The following is a 21,726-nucleotide window of genomic DNA, read 5'->3' on the forward strand; positions in this document are numbered from 1 at the left end:
TTTTGTTGTGATTTGTGGTATTTCTGCACATCCAAACAGCAGATCGTTTTGCCAACAGTGCATTTGCATGGAAATAGTGATCCCAGGACATCCCTAAGTGAATCAGTCTTTACTATGCTAAGTGTAGTTACTTGCAAGGAATTACTACAGCTAGATTCCTATACGGCAAAATCCCAATGGTAGACAATGTGAAATGACTAGTGATGTTTGTTGGATGAAATAAATATTGGTCATAACAGCCAGATCCTGATATATTTTGCATAGATCTGAAATGTGGTAAATTGGTCCCAGATCTATGAGCATCTCTGACAATGAAGCATGTTTTCTGTATGACTCTGATGTGCCAGTTTAATTATTTGTAAATAGTTGGTATTACAGTTGAAGTGGTTACAAATTGCTAGTCTAAACCTACTTTAACACAACTCATCCTGATTTATTGAATTTTGGTTACTGTTGCACCATTCTAAAAATAATGTTTGGACATTTGCTGGAAAGGAATTGAGATCTGAAACCAAACTGGCAATTTCAAGAAAGTCATGATGTGGAGATGCTGGTGTTGGACTGGGGTAAACACAGTAAGAAGTCTCAACACCATGTTAAAGTCCATTTGATAGCAAGTTAAAGTTAGTTAAAAGTTATTTGCTAGCAAATGCCACTAGCTTTCAGGGTTTGCCCCCTCATTAGGTGAGTGGGAGTTCTGATCACAAACAGCATGGAAAGGCACACAGTTTACAGAATACTGATTAGAATGCGAGTCTACATCTAATCAAGTCTTAAAAGGTGCCAACAAAGTGAGTGGAGATAGCATTAGGCATAGATTAAAGAGATGTGTATTGCCTCCAGACAGGACAGCAAGTGAGATGTTGCAAGCCCAGGCAAGTTATGGGGGTTACAAATAGTGTGACATGAGCCCAAGATCCCGGTTGAGGCTGTCCTCGTGTGCGGAACTTGGCTTTCAGTCTCTGCTGAGCGACTCTGCGCTGTCATATGTTGTGAGGGCCGCCTTGGAAAACATTTACCCAAAGGTCACAGGCATTCAGCCTCTGATCGGGTAAACGTTCTCCATGGCAGCCTTCACGACACATGACAGCGCAGAGTTGCTGAGCAGAAACTGATAGCCAAGTTCCGCACACAGGAGGATGGCCTCAACCAGGATGTTGGGTTCACGTTACGTTATTTGTAACCCCCGTGCCTTGCCTGGGCTTGCAACATCTCACTTACTGCCCTGTTCGGAGACAATACACATCTCCCTAATCTGTCTGCACCTTTTTAAAGACTTGATTACCGATTAGAATGCGAGTCTTTACAGCTATTCTGTAAATTGTGTGAGACTTTCTATGCTGTGTGATCAGAACTCCCACTCACCTGACGAAGGGGCAAACCCTGAAAGCTAGTGGTGTTTGCTACCAAATACACCTGTTGGACTTAAACCTGATGTTGTGAGACTTCTTACTGAATTTCAAGGAAACCACTTCTGCGTTATAGGGATTCTATGCACAACCAGCACTTTTTTCCATTAAGTTGATCTGGTATGTAAGAGTTTTGTAACACAAAAAAAGGGAAATCCCTTTTCTAAATATTTTACATTATCAAAAATTCAAATCTGCAAACTCCAGTTATACTAAATAAGTTAAAGTTTATTTATTAGTCACATGTAAGGCTTACATTAATGCACTGCAATGAAATTGCTGTGAAATTCCCCTAGTTGCCACAGTCCAGTTCCTGTTGGGGTCAATACAGTTAGCCAGCATCTAATATGCATGAAACCACATTTGTATGAGGAAGAAGTTAACGTAATTACTGGTGTCCAGTTAGTACGTTGCCGTTGTTGACTGGTTTCCTGTTATCTGACCAGTTAATCCAATTTACAATGTCAGTTTGTTAGCCAAAAATTTGCTGAAGGAGACTTCTGAGAAATAAACATTTTTGGAAGTACATTCAAATACATCAGCTGCAATATTTTCCCCATAACATTTATTATAAACTGAGATTTGATATAATTCTGAAGATGAATATGTTGAACATAAGATGCTAAATTGGAACAAGGCAGCACACTGTTACGTACTGCTGCCTGACAGCACCAGGTTTGATTCTAGCACTGGGTCACAGTGTGGAGTTTACATGGTCTCCCTATATTTGCAGGATTTCCTCTAGGTGCTCTGGTTTCTTCCCATGATCCAAAGATATGTGGGTTAAATCGATTGCAAAATTGCCTCTTAGTGTTAGGGGGCTAGTGGGGTAAATACATGGGATTATGCGAATGGGGACTGGTTGGGATTGTTGTCAGTGCATGCAAAATGGCCTCCTGCAATGATTCTAGGAGTGACAACATTGAATTTGACCTAAATTGGAACAGGAGAACAATCTTGAATCAGCTTTACGATATTTATTAAGATTATAGATAAATGTCTCCATCAACTCGACTTGTCCTATCCGATGTCTGTATTCCTGTATGCCCCAAAGCGCTCTGATCTGTTGAATACATTTAGCAACTGAGCGTCCTTAGGCCTGTGATAATGGAGAATTCTAAAGATTAGAAATCATAGAAACCCTACACTGCAGAAGGAGGCCATTCGGCCCATCGAGTGTACACCAACCACAATCCCACCCAGGCCCTCTCCCTATATCCTTACGTATTTACGTCCCTCTAACCTATGCATCTCACGACTCTAAGGGGCAATAATCAACTTAACCTGCACATCTTTGGATTCATAGCCCTTGAGAAATTTCTCACACCTTTGGTCCTAAATGGTTGATCTCATTGAGATTTTACACCTCCAACCAGGGGAAACCACCTCAGCACCTATCATGTCAAGCTGTCTATGAACTTTAGACAGTTCAGTGAGATCATCCCACATTCTTCTAACCTAAATATGGATACATTCAGTTTCATTGAACTGCCCTCTAATCTCAGGAATCGATCCAGTGAACCTTGGTTGTATTACCAAAGGCAAATACATCATTTCTTGGTAAGGAGCAAAAAACTATACAGTATTCCAGGTGTGGCTTCACCAAAGCCCCGTATAATTCAACAATATTTATCAATACTCTTACCTTGAGTAAAGGTGAATATAATTTAATTGATTCTGCATTTGAATGTGTTATGGTTCAGGTCTGAAACTCGAGTGTCCTATGGAGCCTGTCAGGAACATAAGTTTTTTGCATCTTGAATTTGGCTAGGATAAGCATGAGGTGTTTCACTTCAGGTATGATTCAAGTGACCCATTAGGGAGGTTTTATCAAACAGTTTAAGAATATAGTTTACATGTATAGTAAGAAAATTACATTGATAATAAAGATAATGCATAACCCTTAACAAATATATCAACAATATTCTGATCAAACCGATCCCATAGAAGACCCTTTTCACAGGTTTAACACAGCACAGACTAATGCTCATGTGATACTGGAAATTGAGTCTTTTGGTTGAAGTCTGTAGTTCTCTGGATTCATTCCGAACAGTTTGAAGACAAGACAGCTTCCTGAAACGTCAGAGACTCTGGTCCAGCCTCCAACAGCGGCAGATTCTCACCCATAAGGAAAACAAGATTTTATTTTTATCTAAACTAAGAACAGGGAAAGGGGGAAAACACTTTGTAGCTTGCTGTCCCTTCTAAAACTGAAAACCTGCAACTCCAAACAGAAAATGAAAGAAAAACTTCAAAAACATATGATCCTCCTAACAATGTAAGGTGGTAAAATTAATCACAGAGTAAACACAACCCTACTTAAGCCATTTAAATAGCAATAGAAGGATATTTATAAGTCAAGCTGGCAACAATGACATCACTAAAGCTGTGAGAACTGCAGAAATCCCTTCTTAAAGGTACACTAATGTCACAAATGTTAATGCTGTGATTCATGTCCAAAGACCCCCAACCCCCTCAAAATGTTAGGTATATCTATTTATTTAATAGTCTCGTTAACTGTTCTGCTTTTTTATTCTCTGAATTTCATACTTGACATTGATCATCTTGTATATTGGTTAAGTGTTGGGCAACATGAATTTGTATTTACTGTGTGCTCCTCATAGCTTTTGTTTTATCATCAAACTTTGTTCCATTGCTTTTGACTCCTTCATCTGAGTCATTGAATAGTATGCAAGAAGTAAGACCTAAGTACTGAAGAAGCAGTTGCAGCCTGACATTCTGAAAATTACCAGCTTATTCCTCTATCCTTATTTCTGTTGGTTCCTCAATACATTCTGATATTATCCAATAAATTACACTGTAACAACCTCTTGTGGCATTTTATTGGGTATTTTCAGAAAATTGAAACATTCTATATCCACCCAGTTACACCCTCCAGAAAACAAATTAATCAAATTCTATTTACTTTTCATAAAACACATTGAAATTTAAGAATTTAGATAGTCTTTTCCCCAAACTCTTTCTCTGGTTACAGGGTGATTGAATTATCACAATGAGAAAGCATTAGAGAAATCTTTACATTGTGGTCTGTTAAACCATAGGGTGCTTTGTTGTAGTGAGTGGTTGATGTAAAGACCATTGTATCATAAAGGGAAAATTAAATAAATGTTTGAACTAGAACAAGATACCTCACTTACAAGGATCAAATGAGGCAGTGAGCTTGGTTTGGATTGTTCCAACACAGAACTAGTAAAATCTATAATTGGCCAAATTGCTTCCAACTTGTTAACTTCTATCATTCTGTCACCATTGATTTGGAGTAATTATACTTAAGGGCTGTGTTTTATGGTGATGCATTCTCAAGTTTCTTCAAAATAGCACTGCAGCAAAAGTTAAAATGAGCTAGACTTTTAAGTCATTTCACAAAACAAGCAATGTATTAGCTTGTCTGGTAGGTAATCGACATCCTGGGATGTTTCTAGTCTTGTATGCTTGGTAACCTTGCACCATGTCCTATAAGACATTTCGTAAGATGCCACATGAAACTGATCCAGAAGGTTAGATCCCAAAGGGTTGGGGGTGGAGTAACGTTTTGTATTGAGGATTGGCTGAAAGCAGAGGGTTGGGTTAAATGGATCCTTCTCCAGTTGGCAGTCTGTAACTAGTGGGGTCCTGTAGGGTTCAGTTCTCAGATCTCAACTATTTACAATCTATATCAATGATCTACCAGCAGGGGCAGAGTGTAACATAGCAAAATTTGCTGATGACACAAAAATAGATGGGATAGTGGGCTGTGATGAGGAGATAAAAAGTTTACAAATGGATAATTGACAGGCTAAGGGGCATGGGCCAGAATCTGACATGGAGTTTAATGTGGATAAATGTGAGGTAATCCATTTTGGCCAGAAAAACAAAAGGGCAAATTATTATTTAAATAGGAAGCAGATTCAAAAAGCATCTATGCAGAGGGATCTGGGTGTTATTGTGCACTCCTCTCAGTGGGTATGCAGGTGTAAAATGCTATAAGGAAGGCAAATGGAATCTTGGCATTTTTTGCAAATGGTAGAGTATAAAAGCAGTGACGTTTGTTGTTACAATTGTATAAAGCTTTAGTGAGATCACACTTGGGGTTTTGTGGCACCTTGTATTTTGGTCACCTTCTTTGAGGAAGGATGTGGTGGCATTGGAGGCAGTTCAGAAGAGGTTCACTAGATTGGATCCAGTTTTGAAGGAGCTGTCATTGAGAGCAGTTGAGCAGCTTGGGCTTATACTTGCTGGAGTATTGAAGAATGAGGAGGGATTTGATTGAGGTATGTAAAATACCCAATGGGATTGATAAAGTAAATGTTAACCAAATGTTACCCCTTCTAGAATAGTCTAGGGCAAGAGGTCATTGTTGTAGAGTAAGAGGGGGCAAGAGGTCTTTGTCGTAGAATAAGAGAAGACAAGTTCAAGCCAGAGCTAAGGAGAAGCTACTTCTCACAGAAGTTGTAAATCTATGCAACTCACTGCCCCAGAATTCAGTGGATGCAAAATCAGTGGATTCAAGAAAGAGATAAATATTTGATCAAAAGCAGAATAAAGAGCTATGGGGAAAAGGCAGGTAAGTGGAGTTCGGATGAGATGGAGATCAGCCATGATCATACAGAATGGCGGAGTGGGCTTGAAGGGTTGAAATGCCTAATCTCGCTCCTAATTCCTATGTTCCTATCATCCCATATTCTTTATCTATTTTAACTCCTAGTTAAACATTGTCTCAAATTTAAAATTCTCACTTGTTTTCAAATCCTTCCATAATCTCTTCCCCTCCAGCTCCACAATTGTTGGCAAGCTACACTCCCTTATTTCTGGCCTGCTGATTACACAATTTGAATTGTTCCACCTTTGGTCATGTCTTCAACTTCCAAAGTCCTAAATTCTGGAATTCTCTACCTCCCTAATTCATTTATTCCTTTAGGATGTTTTTTCAAAAACCCATCACTGACCAAGTTATTGATCATCTGCTTTAATGTCATCTTACATGGCAGTGTCAGGATTTGCTTCATAATGGGTTCTATGGAAGTTCCTTAGGACATTTGGTTAAATATGGGGATACTAATTACAGGTTGTTGGAAAAAGTGATCTGGCAATGTTCTACTGAGGAATATCAGGTTTTTTATTAGGAAGAAGTGAGGTGCAACCTTGTTGGGCAATTAAATGCAGATGTTGAGAGCAAGCATTTGCCAGAAATGAAAGGTTAGAGTGCAAGAGGACAGTTGGAATTCTGTGATGTGCAATGTTATTTTGTGTAATGTGAAGACCAGTCGTGTTTATTTGTGTGCCTGATCCTAACACTTTACTTCTTCTAAAGATTAATACAGATTAGCAATTCTTTTCTGATTTGTCACACCAAGTTTTCATGGTCTGCATTTGAAAAGATAAGTGTGCAAAGGTAGGTAGGAAAGATGCATCAAGTTGGTATGCAAAGGTGGTGTTGTATTGTTGTATTCACTGGTAATGTGATACTGTATGGTACAAAAATCATATCCCAATTCCCCCTGCATAAAATGTTGTGGTTATGCAGAAATGACATCAACCCTCTTGCTGGCTCCTCACCCCCTGTCCCCTTCTCATATTTCACAATCCAGAACTCAAAACTTAGTCTTGAATAAAATCCTGCCCATATTTGTGTTGTAAAACAGCTCTTGCTCCCAATTGTCTTCAGTGGTACTATTTGTTTCTTGTCCATTTCCTTTGCTAAGGCTGATTAGTTACTACGCCAACAACGTTTTAATGTTACCTCTTCACCTTCAGTAGCATAATTTTCACTTAAAATTATTTTGTGCCTTTGGTAACATGTAGCCTTTTGTTTTAAATTAGTTCTCATCGTCTGAAATATTCTTGCATGTGAAACATTGCATAAATGCAAGTTGTTTCAGTTTGTATTTCAACACAACACATAGAACGAAAGGCTGTTTTTTTTTCCCTCTATCCAATCACTTGCATGTTCAAATTATCTACGGCGGAAGGTGAAATGTTTCATATTTTAAAAGTAAAGTTCCTACAAATTCTTGTGTGGTTGAGCATTTTGTTAGCTATGGTGAGTTAATTCAACGTAATGTAGGATCATATCTTTATGTGCCCATTAGAGGGAGCCAGCGTATAATAGATTTGCCATTATTTATATTAAACTTTAGGAATTTACCCTATCGGGAAGGAAGCTGATCAGCCATTATCATCAATCTGGGCTCTTACAGAATCATAGAATCCCTGCAGTGCAGAAAGAGGCCATTTGGCCCATCAAGCCTGCACCGACAATAATCCCACCCGGCCCCTATCCTTGGGAGATTTTCATAGTAACTTCTTTGCAGTGTTAATATAAGCCTACTTGTGACACTAATAAATAAACTTAAAACTTATCCCTGTAAGCCTATACATTTACCCCACCAATCTCTCTGATACTAAGGGCTAATCAACCTAACCTATATACCTTTGGATTATGGGAGGAAACTGGCGCAAACATGGGGACAATGTGCAAACTCCACACAGACAGTTACCTGAGGCCAGAATCGAATCCAGATCTCCGGCGCTGTGAGGCCGCAGTGCTAACCAATGTGCTGGCCTGTCTACTCTCGATCATCTTGACTAAAGCAATGCCAGAATTTCAAAGCTTTGCACTCTTCCTGTAGCCATGCATCTTCCTCTTGCATTAAACAATAACACATATTTTTTAAAAAAACATGCAGTGGTCATTGACTTAATTTGACAAAACATACCACGCTTAGCAATGTAACAAGTTATTTGCAGAGCTTAATGAACTGGCCTTAAAATACACTGAACAAAGAAATTCAAACAAATAACCCCAATTTGACAATTTAAAAGTATCTAGGAAGTTTGGATTGGCTATAGGGTCTCAGGAAAAATTTAAATGGAGATAATAGATAGCAGATTGAGATCTTGTGTGCAGTGGTGGCCGCCATATCTTTAACCCAGAGCCTCGAGGTTCAAGTCCCGCTTCAGACATTGGAATGTGAGTTTGTAATATGGCCAAACAGGTTGATTAGAATTAATCTTTTTGATATACCTGATGGCAGGCAGTAAGAGTGGGCATTTCCTGGTTGGCTGTACTGCTGTATTTTGCCAAGCGTATCATGGCCACCAATGCCCTCTTTGGGTCAGATACATGAAGGAGTAGCAACCACCAGGTGACGTCTTCCACTTTGTTTGAACAGAGGGGAGTACAATAGGATGAGAGAGGAATTGGCGAATGTTGATTGGGGGAGCACATTGGAAGGTAGGTCTGCTGAGGAACAGTGGAGGATCTTTAAGGAGATCTTTCTTGGTGCTCAGCAGAAATTTATTCCGATGGTTAAAAAGGATTGCAGGAGGAGAGATAATCAGCCGTGGATAACGAAGGAGGTTAAGGAGAGTATTAAATTAAAAGCGGATGCGTTTAGAGTAGCTAAGAGTAGTGGGCGAGAAGAGGATTCGGAGAGGTTTAAATATCAACAAAGAATGACGAAGAGGTTGATAAAGAAGGGTAGGATAAACTATGAAGCTGGGCTAGCGCTAAATATAAAAAAGGATAGTAAGAGTTTTTATAAATATATAAAAAGGAAGAGGCTGACTAGGGTGAACGTTGGACCCTTAGAGGATGAGAGGGGGGACTTAGTGGTAGGGGATGGGGAAATGGCTGAGGCCTTGAATAACTTTTTTGTTTCGGTCTTCACGGAGGAGGACGTGAATAGTTTGCCAGGTGTTAGCGATGGAAAGATGGTAGGAGTGGAGGGCCTGAATGACATTATGTTTACTAGAGAGGCAGTGCTCGACAGACTGGAGGGACTGATTGTGGACATGTCCCCAGGACCGGATGGAATGCATCCAAGGGTTCTGAAAGAAACGGCGGAGGTGATAGTGGATGCCTTGATGATTATTTTCCAAACCTCGCTGGATTCCAGGGAAGTGCCGGAAGATTGGAAAATGGCTAATGTTACGCCGTTGTTTAAGGAGGGTGGCAGGCAAAAGGCAGGGAATTATAGGCTGGTTAGTTTAACGTCTGTTGTAGGTAAAATGCTCAAATCCGTGATCAAGGAGAAAATTGCGAGGCATCTTGAGGAGAATTGTTTGATACAGCAGACGCAGCACAGTTTCGTTAAGGGGAAGTCATGTCTGACGAATTTATTGGAGTTCTATGAGGATGTGTCTAGGGCGGTGGATAGAGGAGAGCCGGTAGATGTGGTGTTTCTTGATTTTCAGGAGGTGTTTGATAAGGTGCCGCACAAGAGGTTGTTACAGAAGGTTAGGGGGCATGGAGTTGGGGGTAGGGTATTAGCGTGGATAGGGGATTGGCCGTCAAATAGGAGGCAGAGAGTGGGGGTCAATGGGTGCTATTCGGATTGGTGGTTAGTGACTAGTGGAGTGCCCCAGGGATCGGTGCTGGGGCCTCAGCTATTTACCATTTATATAGATGATCTGGAGGAGGGAACCAAGTGTATGGTGTCGAAATTTGCTGATGAACCAAGATTGGTGGAACGGCAAATTGTGCAGAGGGTGTGGAAAGTCTGCAGAAGGATCTAGATAGGCTGGACGAATGGGCCAGGAAATGGCAAATGGAATTTAATGTTGGCAAGTGTGAAGTTCTCTACTTTGGTAGGAATAATGGTAGGAAGGACTATTACTTACGTGGCGAAAAACTGCAGCATGCAACGGTGCAGAGGGACCTCGGGGTCCTTGTGCATGAGTCGCAAAAACCCAGCCTGCAGGTGCAGCAGGTGGTCAGGAAGGCGAATGGGATGCTGGCCTTCATAGCGAGGGGGATTGAATATAAAAGTAGGGAGGTCTTGCTGCAACTGTACAGGGCACTGGTGAGGCCGCAGCTGGAGTACTGTGTGCAGTTTTGGTCGCCGTACTTACGCAAGGATATTTTGGCCTTGGAGGGAGTGCAGAGGAGGTTTACTAGGCTGATACCGGAATTGAGGGGGTTGAACTATGAGGAGAGGCTGAATAAACTAGGCTTGTACTCGTTAGAGTTTAGAAGAATGAGGGGAGATCTCATTGAGACGTATAAGATGATGAATGGGATGGATAAGATAGAGGTGGAGAGACTCTTCCCGCTCAGAAAGGACAGTAGGACTAGAGGGCACAGCCTCAAGATAAGGGGGGGCAGTTTAGAACAGAGCTGAGGAGGAACTTTTTCACTCAAAGGGTGGTGAATCTCTGGAATTCTCTGCCCATTGAAGTGGTGGAGGCTGCTTTGCTAAATATATTTAAGACGCGGGTTGATAGGTTTTTGATAGGCAAGGGGATTAAGGGTTATGGGGAGAGGGTGGGAATGTGGAACTGAGCCACTTCAGATCAGCCATGATCTTATTGAATGGCGGGGCAGGCTCGAAGGGCTAGATGGCCTACTCCTGCTCCTATTTCTTATGTTCTTATGTTCTTTCCATCTGTTTTTCTCGATATTAAGAGCGTTGCTAGCTGATGTTTATGAAATTATTACTCTTGGGATTGAACCATAGAAACCTTTCATGTTTAGAAAGAGACTATTTTGCCTATTGAGTCTGTGTCAGACAAAAAAGAGAAAAAAGAAATTAGCTGCTCGTTTTAATTCCATTTTTCAGCTTCTGCAGGTAACAGCACTTCAGGTGGAGGTCCAGGCCCGTTTTTTAAATAAGTGTTTCAGCCCAACCACCAACTGAGCAGTGAACCCCAGATGCCCAATACTCTGTGGGTGAAAAGATTTTTCCTCATGTTCTCTCTCATCCTTCTACCAATTAACTTAAATCTATGCCCCTGGTAAATAATTCACCCCTCGGTTAGCGGGAAACTGTTGTTTCCTCTATATCCTATAGGCCCCTCATAATTTTTTACTCCTCTATTAGATTACTGCCCTCAGCCTCCTTTTTTCCAAGGAAAACAACCCTACCCTATCCAATCTTTCCTCATAGCTGCAATTTTCAAGCCCTGGCAACATTCTTGTATCATCGTATTATAGTCTGGCAAATGGAGTTTAATGTGGGGGGGTGTAAGGTCATCCCCTTTGGTGGGAGGGATCAAAAGGCAGATTATTATCTAAATGGAGAGAGACTGCAGGTGAGCGAAGTACAGAAGGATCTAGGTGTTCTCGTGCATGGAACACAAAAAGCTAGCAGGCAGGTCCAACAAGTAGTTCAGATGGCAAATGGCATTTTGTCCATTATTGCAAAGGGTTTGGGGTTTAAAAAAGGGGGGTTTTGTTGCAATTCTACAGAGATGTGGTGAGGCCTCACCTGGAATGCTGCATACAGTTTTGGTTCCCTTACTTAAAAAATTATATAGTAACATTGGAGGCAGTACGAAGGAGAATCACTTGGCTAATTCCTGAGATGAGAGGGTTGTCCTATCAAGAGAGATTAAATAGTTTGGGTCTGTATTCCTTGGAGTTTAGAAGACTGATGGTGGTGGGGAGGGGAGGTATCCTGAGGGGGCTTGACAGGGTGGATGTTTAAATGTTTTCATTAGTGGGAGAGTCTCGAGAAAGGGAACTAGTCATTTAAAACAGAGGTGCGTAGAAACTTCTTCTTGCAGAGGGTAGTGAATCCCTGGCATTGTCTATCCCATAGGGTAGCAGAAGCTGGATCATTTGAAGTATTCAAAGTTAAGCTGGGTGAATATTTGACAGATCAAGGAATGGAGGGTTATGGGGAAATGGCACAGAAAAGGAACTGAGGTCAGCATTGATCAGCCATGATCATATTAGAATCATAGAAACCCTACAATGCAGAAGGAGGCCATTTGGCCCATTGAGTCTGCACCGACCACACTCCCATCTATTCCCTACCCCCATATCCTTACATATTTATCCAGTAATCCCTCTAACCTACACATCTCAGAACACTAAGGGGCAATTTTAGTATGGCCAATCAACCTAACCCGCACATCTTTGGATTGTGGGAGGAAACCCACACAGACACGAGGAGAATGTGCAAACTCCACACAGACAGTGACCCAAGCTGGGAATTGAACCCAGGTCCCTGGAGTTGTGAAGCAACAGTGCTAACTACTGAGCTACCATGCCACCCATATTGAAAGGCGGGGTAGCCTTGAAGGGCCTGGTGGCTAGTCCTGCTTCTTGTATTCTTGTACAATTGAATTTCTTGTTGAAAATTATTTTATGATTTCATGAAACAACAAAAAGAAAAACCTCCTAGATAGCAGCACTGTAAGTTTGGCAAATTTAGTTTGGAACAGAGCCAACTGGCTGCTTTCCTCTGAAATCCTTTGAAAGGATTTCTTCAGAAGTGGAAAACCAAAAGTAAATGCCAGAAAAATTGGATTTTTCTATGAAAGCTTTTGATAGAGGTTCTGCTGGTGAATAGTTTGATGGCGACAAATGCAAAGAGCACATATTAATGAGAAAAGGAATTGTCATAAAATTTATATAATGTAAGTTAATCAGAAATTAAATACAGCTTCACACTATTTTCATGAGAAATAGTGCATTCTCTTGAGAGAATTTTCTCTTTCTTTGCTATCGTTAAATGGCAGGCACATGTATTAAACCTGCGTTACGTTTTTCTTTAACTTTATGTACCAGTGAAGTTATTATATGCTGGTAGAGAGCTTTGCTGTGGGTTTAGGCATGTGATTCTCCCACCTCAACTGACTTCCTGTTTTTTTTAGCTATATTGCTTCATAGGAGGCCTGTCTGCAATCAGTGACTGCTGACAAGAATTAATAAGAAGTTGATGAGTGAAGTTCTTTTGCCCACCTTATTTCGGCATAGACATTGCGTTTATACTATGGAGGAGAGGCAAATAGCAAATCTGGAAATCCAAATACAAGGCAACTATTTAAAATAACAAGTGAATAAGGAGGACTTCAATGGAGTGCACAAAACGATCTATTCAGACTTTCAGGTGGCCTTCGGTAAGATTCTGCCTGAGAGATAAAAAGCAATAATAAAGGCGTACAGATTTGGAAATTAAACTGTGACATTAATAGACAATTGCTTGGGAGGTTGGAGACATCAAATGATGTCCCCCAGGGACTTGCACTAGGCTCTCATCCTTTCACTATTAATAACTTGGCTGAAGGGATAAAAGGCAGTATGTGCAAGTCTGTACGTGAGAGTAAATCAAGGGGCAACACATACGTAGGAGCAGCAAGGTACAAAGGGATATAGGCGAATTAAGTGTTAATGTCCGGACATAAGGTTTTCCAAAAGCATAGGCAGCAATGTCTGGCGTACAGTTTAAAATGAAGCGCTTGTAATCCCCATATTCACAATATTCTTCTAATTCTTAATGATATCTCTGCCTGCTTAATCCTTTACTGAAGCTTCCCTCCTGTGCAATTCGCCTCTGTCAAGTTGCAGGATTTCGCAAGTGGAGGGTGGGGAGGGGGAGAAAGCTGTCAGTTAAAATCAGCTAATTCAAGAAGCTGTGCTAAATGATGGGGCAGCTGCCTGTGGTGAGGAAAATTTGAACTGGCCGATTTAATAGCTTCTCAGGGACAAACAGCTCACTGGTCAATTGGCAATTTCAGGGAAGGTGGAGTCAAGTTAGGCAATTAAAAAAAGAACAAAGAAGGGAGAAAAATGCAAATACATGAAATCTAATAAAGCCATAAAATATCAGCTGCACACAGCTGTTTCACCAGAGGTAGTCAAGTGACTAAATCTTCAGCAACCAGTTCCCCCAATGCATCTTAAACAGCGAGTGGATAAAATTGTGTTTTAATGCTTGCTTACTCAGTGAACTGACTTTAATTGATGCGTCTAATTTTGCCATGTTTACAGCATTAGAAGCAGTGCACCCTCAGAAGGGGAAAATGGAGGGCAAAAGCCTGGAAAATTGTAGATACCTCACAATGAATCCCATTCTCATTGAAAGCGAGTGAGGATGGTGCTGTCGGTACCGTTTATATTATAACTTGCTGGTTTACAGTCGTTGTGAATTGTTTGTAACCTTGGAAGGCTGGTTGTGGATCATTTGCAATGCATACGAACTGTTTGCTATTGTGCTATGTCGGTTTGTGCTGTTGTATTAAAAATGGCATGTTATTGTTGATATTGTGTTATATCGGGTGTTTTTTATTGTGAGATTGCGTTCTGGTTTGTAATTCGAAAGTGTAATGTATTTTGTACTTGTGCATTGTTTAAATAAAATGAGTGGTTAATTGGTTCAAAGTAAAAGCAGTGGACCTTTTCATCCATTTCCTCTCTCGTTTTCGGGTCAGTTAAAGGGAAATATTTTCTCAACACCAGTACAAGATCTGCTTAAATTGCGCAGAATTAAAAGTTAGTTTATTTAATACTTCCATTAACTAACTTACATTAACACTACAATTAAAGTACTATGATATTCCCCTAATTGCCACAGTCCGGCGCCTATTCGGGTCAATGTACCTAACCAGCCCGTCTTTCAGAATGTAGGAGAAAACCAGAGCACCCGGAGGAAACCCATGCAGACACGGGGAGAATGTGCAAACTCCACAAAGATAGTGATGTAGCCGGGAATGGAACCAGGTTAGAGGAATTAGCCGGGTAAATGTGTGGGGATAGGGCCTGGGCTAGGATTGTGGGCGGTACAGACTGGATGAGCCGAATGGCCTCCCCCTGCACTGTAGGGTTTCTATGAATTGGAGATGCCAGGGGATAGAAAGAGGGAGACAGAAAGCTCCTGTGAATGGAACAGGATGCGCGGTGACGCGCGCCAGCGCGCGCTCCCGTTGTTTCGGGAACGCGCTTGTATTCCGGCGCGCCGCGGGGATGGGCTCTATCCGCACGGAGTTGCTGGCTGCCGGGCTGTGAGCATTGCTGTTTGGGGAAGGGGCTCGCTGCTTTACCCTGCTGCTCGCGGGGGGAGGCTTCAGCCTGAGGTTCCCGATTCCAGAGTTACTGCTCCTGATCCTATTCCCGCTGCCCGGGCATGGCTTCCAGGGTAGACTACATCGCTCCGTGGTGGACTTACTGGCTTCACAACTTTCCACATCTGAATCTCCGTTTGCAGCCAGTGAGCAGCGCGTTCAACCCGCAGGATGGCAACTACCAGCAGGTCAGAGACTCTCTCACTTGTTTCTCTCACTGCCTCTCTGTACCCCTCCATCCCCGGCCAGCCCCCTGCAGACACCCCAACCAACAGTCAGCCCCCTGTAGATGCCCCCAGTCAGCCCCTTGTGGACCCCCCCCAACCAACAGTCAGCCCCCCTCGCCCAGTCAGTTCCTTGCAGACCACTGCCACCCACCCCCTCCACACATTCATCTTGCAGACAACCGCTCTCCCTCTCCCCGCCCCCCGCCACCCTTGCCGGCCATCACTACCCCTCCCTCCAAAACCCTGTTCAGCCCCTTCGGAGCCGCTCCCCCACCCCATCGACAGTCCACTTCCAGATTGCCCACTGCCAAACCCCCTCGTCATTCAGACACCACCCCCCACCCCGCCGCCACCTTAAAGTTTTGATTCATGCTCCATTGTATTGAGAATAAAGTGCAAGCCTTTGCATCGTGGTATTGCATCAGTTGCCCCTATTTCACAACTCTTCTCAAAGAGTGTAGTTTACTAAGTAATCCACCATTTTGACAAAAATTGGCAGCATTAGTGTCTTCCTTATTGCATCCCGAAATCTTACCAAGTTTGTCTTATCCCTTTCCTAGTCCCTGATGATTTCATTGCATTTGTTATGTGCAGATGTGATTGTGTGCCGCTTACTGAGTTCCTATGTTGGAAATTTTCATCCTGCTGTCGGAGGATCCTGACTTGAAGTCTTGCCTGAGCTTTTGCATTTTGCTTGCCTCATTGTAATGTATTTAACAATGTGTTTATCATGACATTATATTTAATCCTTCAGAAGTAAACTTAAACATCAATTGAATAAATTAAATTGAAGAAATAGCCCCCTTAGAATATGACATGGAGATCACTTTCCCTTGAAAAATTAGACCTTGGAGAATGTCTGAATCATTGGTACTAAGCCAGGAAGACAAGGAAATCCCAAGCTCTGTCCAGAGTGAACATCTCTCTGTTCTGGAGTCTTGGCCTTAGACTGCGGAGAGAAGCCAGCCAGGGTTCCCAAGCTAGCGATATTTTTGCAGAGAGTCTGTGAACCAACCTAGAATTTTCAAAAGAATTTGTTTAATAAGAAGAAATGCTTTGTGATATTTCTGACCAGTGCAATGTGGGATATGTATTTAAAATATGCTTATAAAGTTCAAAGGGGGTCTTAATGTATTAGCTTGAAATATAGTGCAAATCCTAGGGTTTTCTAATTTCAGGACAAATAAGTGACGAGTGCAGGAAAGAGCCTATCAAAGTATTTTTTTTCTAGAGTAAAGTGCAAATATCTGGGACAATTTAAATGTTTCCGTCATGGTGATAACTGTCTGAGGTGAACTCACTTCCTTATTTGCAGCCCCCACAATTTAACGTTCAAATTTAGCCTGAGTGCTCACAGTAGTCTCATAATTTCTACTCTGGAAAATATGATCTTTGTATTGACCAGAGTCTGATATGACTTCAGGGATTAACAAATGTACTATGTCCAACATGTCTTTGTACTTGCAAGATAGGAAGAGAGAAAGCTGGTGTGAATGACTAAAGTTGCTAATTAATACTGGTCAGTCTCCCATCATTCACTGACATTGCAAGATCCAAAATGTGAATTCTGATATTTACCATGATCCTGCCAGAACCTGATAGTTTTGCACATTACTGTAATCCAGCAAGTTTACAAAAGTAGTAAAAAGCAGTTTAAAATCATTCCTCCTTGATGAAACATCCAAAATTTCCTTTAATATTAAAGTCATTTATTCACACCCAAACCTACTCTCAAGTTTTTTTTGGCTCTTTTTACCCTAGGTTGACCATATTGGCTTCACATGCAAGCATTTTATTTTTCCAAATTGCCTCCCTGCAATCTTTGTAGTTTTTCACTGTTCCTCTGGAATTTTCATGGTTGATTTCTACTTTCTGATGAAATTTTCTCTGATAGAGAAATTCGCAAAGATAAAGGCAAACTACTGCGATGCTGGAATCTGAATCAAAAGCAGAAAATGCTGGAGAATCTCAACAAGTCTGACAGCATCTGTGGAGAGAGAATGGAGCTGATCTTTCGAGTCAGGATGATCCTTCACCAGACTCTGTTTTTGTTTAAAATTCACTGTGGTGATGTGCCGTGCTACTTAGCCACCAATGAGGTGTTGCATTAGCAGCAAGCTCTGGGAGCAATTGCCTTTGGCTGCAGAGTTCAAATTCAGCATTGTAGATCCCTTTGCAATAAAATTCTGAAGATTTTCAGTGAATGATAAAACTTTTTTGCGATAGCACTTTGTGTAAATTCAAATCTTTGCTTCAACTCAACTTTGAACTCTCTCAAAACAGTGAGGTACGTAAGTTCTTGGTTAAATATGTTTTATTGATTTTTCTGGATATGGTGCCACAGACTGCTGTACATTCTGTATGGTCAACTTTTGCAAATCAAGTTTAATTAGCGTTTCTACTTTTTCTGTCTGGGCGGAAGTGAAATGCCAGTCTCCCATGGAAAACCTTTCAGTTTTATTAAAGTAACCTTTCGTCCATAAGCAAATCCATTTTAGTTTTTTACTATTGTAACAATATTAACCCATTGGATGGGTATGTCCACCAGAAAGGAGCTCTCCTGATTATGTGCATCTAACGTTGGTCTGTTGACATTCATGGAGTCAACAAGTCAATCTTAACCACTTTTGCCATTTGATTGGCAGATGAACCTGAGATGGTATGTAACTGACAGTACATAGAAAATGACCTTTTGATGTTGGTTTTTAGTAATATTTGATCCCTTAGTCAGGAGCAATCAGGGCAGAGGTAAATAAATGTAAATTAATTATTATAAATTTGAAGGGCAAGATTTAAAGTTGAAGAATGGGCAGAATTGTGGGAGGGACAAATTGGTTTTATGTTTCCTATAATGTAGGTATTTCCAATATTTAAGCAGCTAATTTCCTGTACAATTTTAAGCTTCTGATTGATTTAAGGATTTAAAACCCATGAGCTGAGCCCAGGGCAACGTAAGTTGCTGACTGACTGAGTTGACAAAGACTATCTTCAATAAACTATTCAGTAATTTGGCCATTATGATTTAAGGTGGTGTGTGGCTCTGGTTGATGTTGAAGCTTGAAAACGGCGTCCCAACGATTACAGTATCTGTCTTTCTACGTTGACTTTGGCAGTGACATATCTATTGTGACCGATAATTCAGTGTGTGAACGGAGCCTTATCTTCGAGAATTTTTCTTGCATGCAATGCTGTGTGCCAGCTGTTCTGCCACTTTAACAAATGTGAAGCAACAGCAAGTGGTCGCACTGTGTTGAGAGAAATAATCCAGTGATGCACCGAGACTGGACGTTTTAAAATTAATTAACAGACTGAAAAGAGCAGGTGGTGCTGCTGCTGTGATAGTACATTAGCATCTGAAACATGCTAAATTGCCCCTTCATGTCAGGGGGACTGGCAGTTTCTGTTTTTGTTTGGGCTGTTCCCCTTCCTTTTGGGAAGCTGCCCCTTTTACTTTGTCCTAATTTGATTTGAGTTTGTCTATTTGGTTTGACTTTAAAAGAGGACATGGGGTTATGAGGATAGGGCCTGGGTGGAATTGTGGTTGGTGCGGGCCCGATGGGCCAAATGGTCTCCTGTACTGTAGGGATTCTGAGAAAATGGTCCTTGTGCTAAACATCTGGAAAACTAAAGTCCTCTTCCAATTGACTCCCACATCAAAGCACCACCACCTGATGATTAAGGTCATCGGCAAGATCATGGAAATGTGAATCATTTTTCATATCTTGGGAGTCTCTTCTCAAAGAAGGCCATCATAGACGACAAAATTTATCATCACCTCCAAGTTGCCAGCTCAGCCTTTGGCTGACTGAAGAAGAGAGTATCTGAAAACCAGAATCTCAAACCCGAGACTGAAGTCATAGTGCACCTGGCAGCAGCGATCCTGTGCCGGTTTATACTTCAGAGACTTGGATGACCCACAGCATACTCATTGAAGCACTGGAGAAGTACCACGTTGATACCATCACAAGATCATCCAAATCAGGATGGCAAGAAAGGTCATTTACCAGCAGCTCCGAAGCAATTTTACCCAGCACTAATCACTCAATACCAGCTTTGCAGGACAGGATGTGTCACTCACATGCCTAATACCAGACTCCTGAAACAACTGCTGTACTCTGAATTTGGTCGCAGGAGGGGAGGATCGCGGAAATGCTTCAGGGATGTACTCGGAGCATCCTTGATGAGATCAAACATACTCACTGATTCGTGGGTGACCCTGGCTTTGTGACCGACCAAAATGGCAAAGGCCCATTTGTGAGGGCACCAAATACATTGAAGGATTTCATCAGGAACATTCTTGAGCAGAGCTGAGGCGTCAGAGGGAGTGCAGAAAACTCCAAATAATCCATCTGTCCAATCCTTCAAGTGCTGCCTTCCCCACATATGGCAAAGTTTGCATTGGTCTTCTCACCATCTCAGAATAGAATGGAAGCAAGTCTTCATTGATCCTGAGGGCCTGCCGAAGAAGAAGACATTAATTACCTTAAGATAAAGGCAAAATACTGTAGATGCTGGAATCTAAATGATTAGCTTTTGAGTTTTGTCTTCAGAGCCTGCAAGGCAGCAGCTCATACTTGTATGAGGGAGCCCTGGAGCTTCTATCGATACAACAAATAATGTTTATTAATTATATAGCCTGAATGCTATTTTAAAGTTTGAGTGCAATCCCAATCAATTATTATCTAAAGCCATTGATGTGAATATGCATTTTAGTTTGATTGTCTTTCAAATTGCAGAGTGGTTTTTTGTTTTTAAAAAAAAAGCTGACATTTCAGGGAAGCGTTGTTTGAGATATTGGTCATCAGATGTGTTAAATTTAAGACCATACAAGTCTGGCCCAGTTTTTCCTGCTGCTGTTTAAAAAAAAAACTAGGAAGTGTTCTGTTGCATCCAACACCGCTGCAAACAAATGACTGGTCGTTAATCCTGAGATTGTGAGACTTGATGCGTGCAAGGTTTACTGTTGTTTGCCTATACAATAGTGACTGTATGTAGAGTAATTCCTGAAGTATTTTGGGACATCCTGAGGAAATAAGGCTCTGAAACCAAGTACCTCTGGGTCACATTAATGCACAAACTCAAAATGAAGAGAAACTGGGTGTTGTGATTTTTCACTAACTGTGCACCCTTCACTGAGCTGTAACCTCAAATTGGGCTCCATATAAGCTCAGAAGATATAGGAGCAGAATTAGGCCATTCAGCCCATCAAGTCTGTTCCACCATTCAATCATGGCTGATATGCTCCTATCCCCATTTTCCTACCTCCTCCCCATAACCCTTCAACCCATTACCAATTAAAAATCTAACTCCTCAAATTTATTCACTGTCCCAGCATCCACCACATTTTGGAGTAGCGAATTCCACAGGTTCACAACCTTTTGAGAAAAGTAGTTTCTCAACTCTGTTTTAAATTTGCTACTCATTATAAGAACAGAAGAAATAGGAGCAGGAGTAGGCCATCCAGCCCTTCGAGCCTGCCCCGCCATTCAATAAGATCATGGCTGATCTGAAGTGGCTCAGTTCCACATTCCCGCCCTCTCCCCATAACCCTTAATCCCCTCGCTTATCAAAAACCCATCAACCCGCGTCTTAAAAATATTTAGCGAGGCAGCCTCCACCACCTCAACGGGCAGAGAATTCCAGAGTTTCACCACCCTTTGAGTGAAGAAGTTCCTCCTCAACTCCATTCTAAACCGCGCCCCCCCCTTTATCTTGAGGCTGTGCCCCCTAGTCCTACTGTCCTTTCTGAGCGGGAAGAGTCTCTCCACCTCTATCCTATCCATCCCATTCATCATCTTATACATCTCAATGAGATCTCCCCTCATTCTTCTAAACTCTAACGAGTACAAGCCTAGTTCATTCAGCCTCTCCTCATAGTTCAACCCCCTCAACTCCGGTATCAGCCTAGTAAACCTCCTCTGCACTCCCTCCAAGGCCAAAATATGTTTGCGCAGGTGCGGCGCCCAAAACTGCACACAGTACTCCAGCTGCGGCCTCACCAATGCCCTATACAGCTGCAGCAAGACCTCTCTACTTTTATATTCAATCCCCCTCGCTATGAAGGCCAGCATCCCATTCGCCTTCCTGACCACCTGCTGCACCTGCAGGCTGGGTTTTTGCGACTCATGCACAAGGACCCCGAGGTCCCTCTGCACCGTTGCCTGCTGCAGTTTTTCGCCCCGTAAGTAATAGTCCTTCCTACCATTATTCCTGCCAAAGTGGACCACCTCGCCTAAGACTATGACCTCTCGTCCTAGAATGCCCCACATGAGGAAGTATCCGCTCCATGTCTACTTTATCCA

General features: G+C 41.8%; 1 protein-coding gene across 2 annotated transcripts in view; it reads left to right on the forward strand.

Moving 5' to 3' along the window:
* Nucleotides 1-15,109: 15,109 nt before the first annotated feature.
* Nucleotides 15,110-21,726, forward strand: part of ttyh2 (tweety family member 2) — a 114,290-nt gene continuing 107,673 nt past the window's right edge. For both annotated transcript variants that reach the window (XM_080208821.1, XM_080208822.1), the window contains exon 1: nucleotides 15,110-15,385. In XM_080208821.1, the coding sequence (XP_080064947.1) occupies nucleotides 15,260-15,385 (126 nt within the window). In that variant the 5' untranslated portion in view covers nucleotides 15,110-15,259. The remainder of the gene's footprint in view (nucleotides 15,386-21,726) is intronic.

The sequence above is a fragment of the Carcharhinus amblyrhynchos genome, chromosome 21 (genome assembly GCF_965287045.1).
Source record: "Carcharhinus amblyrhynchos chromosome 21, sCarAmb.v2.hapA, whole genome shotgun sequence".
NCBI classification, from domain to species: Eukaryota; Metazoa; Chordata; class Chondrichthyes; order Carcharhiniformes; family Carcharhinidae; genus Carcharhinus; species Carcharhinus amblyrhynchos.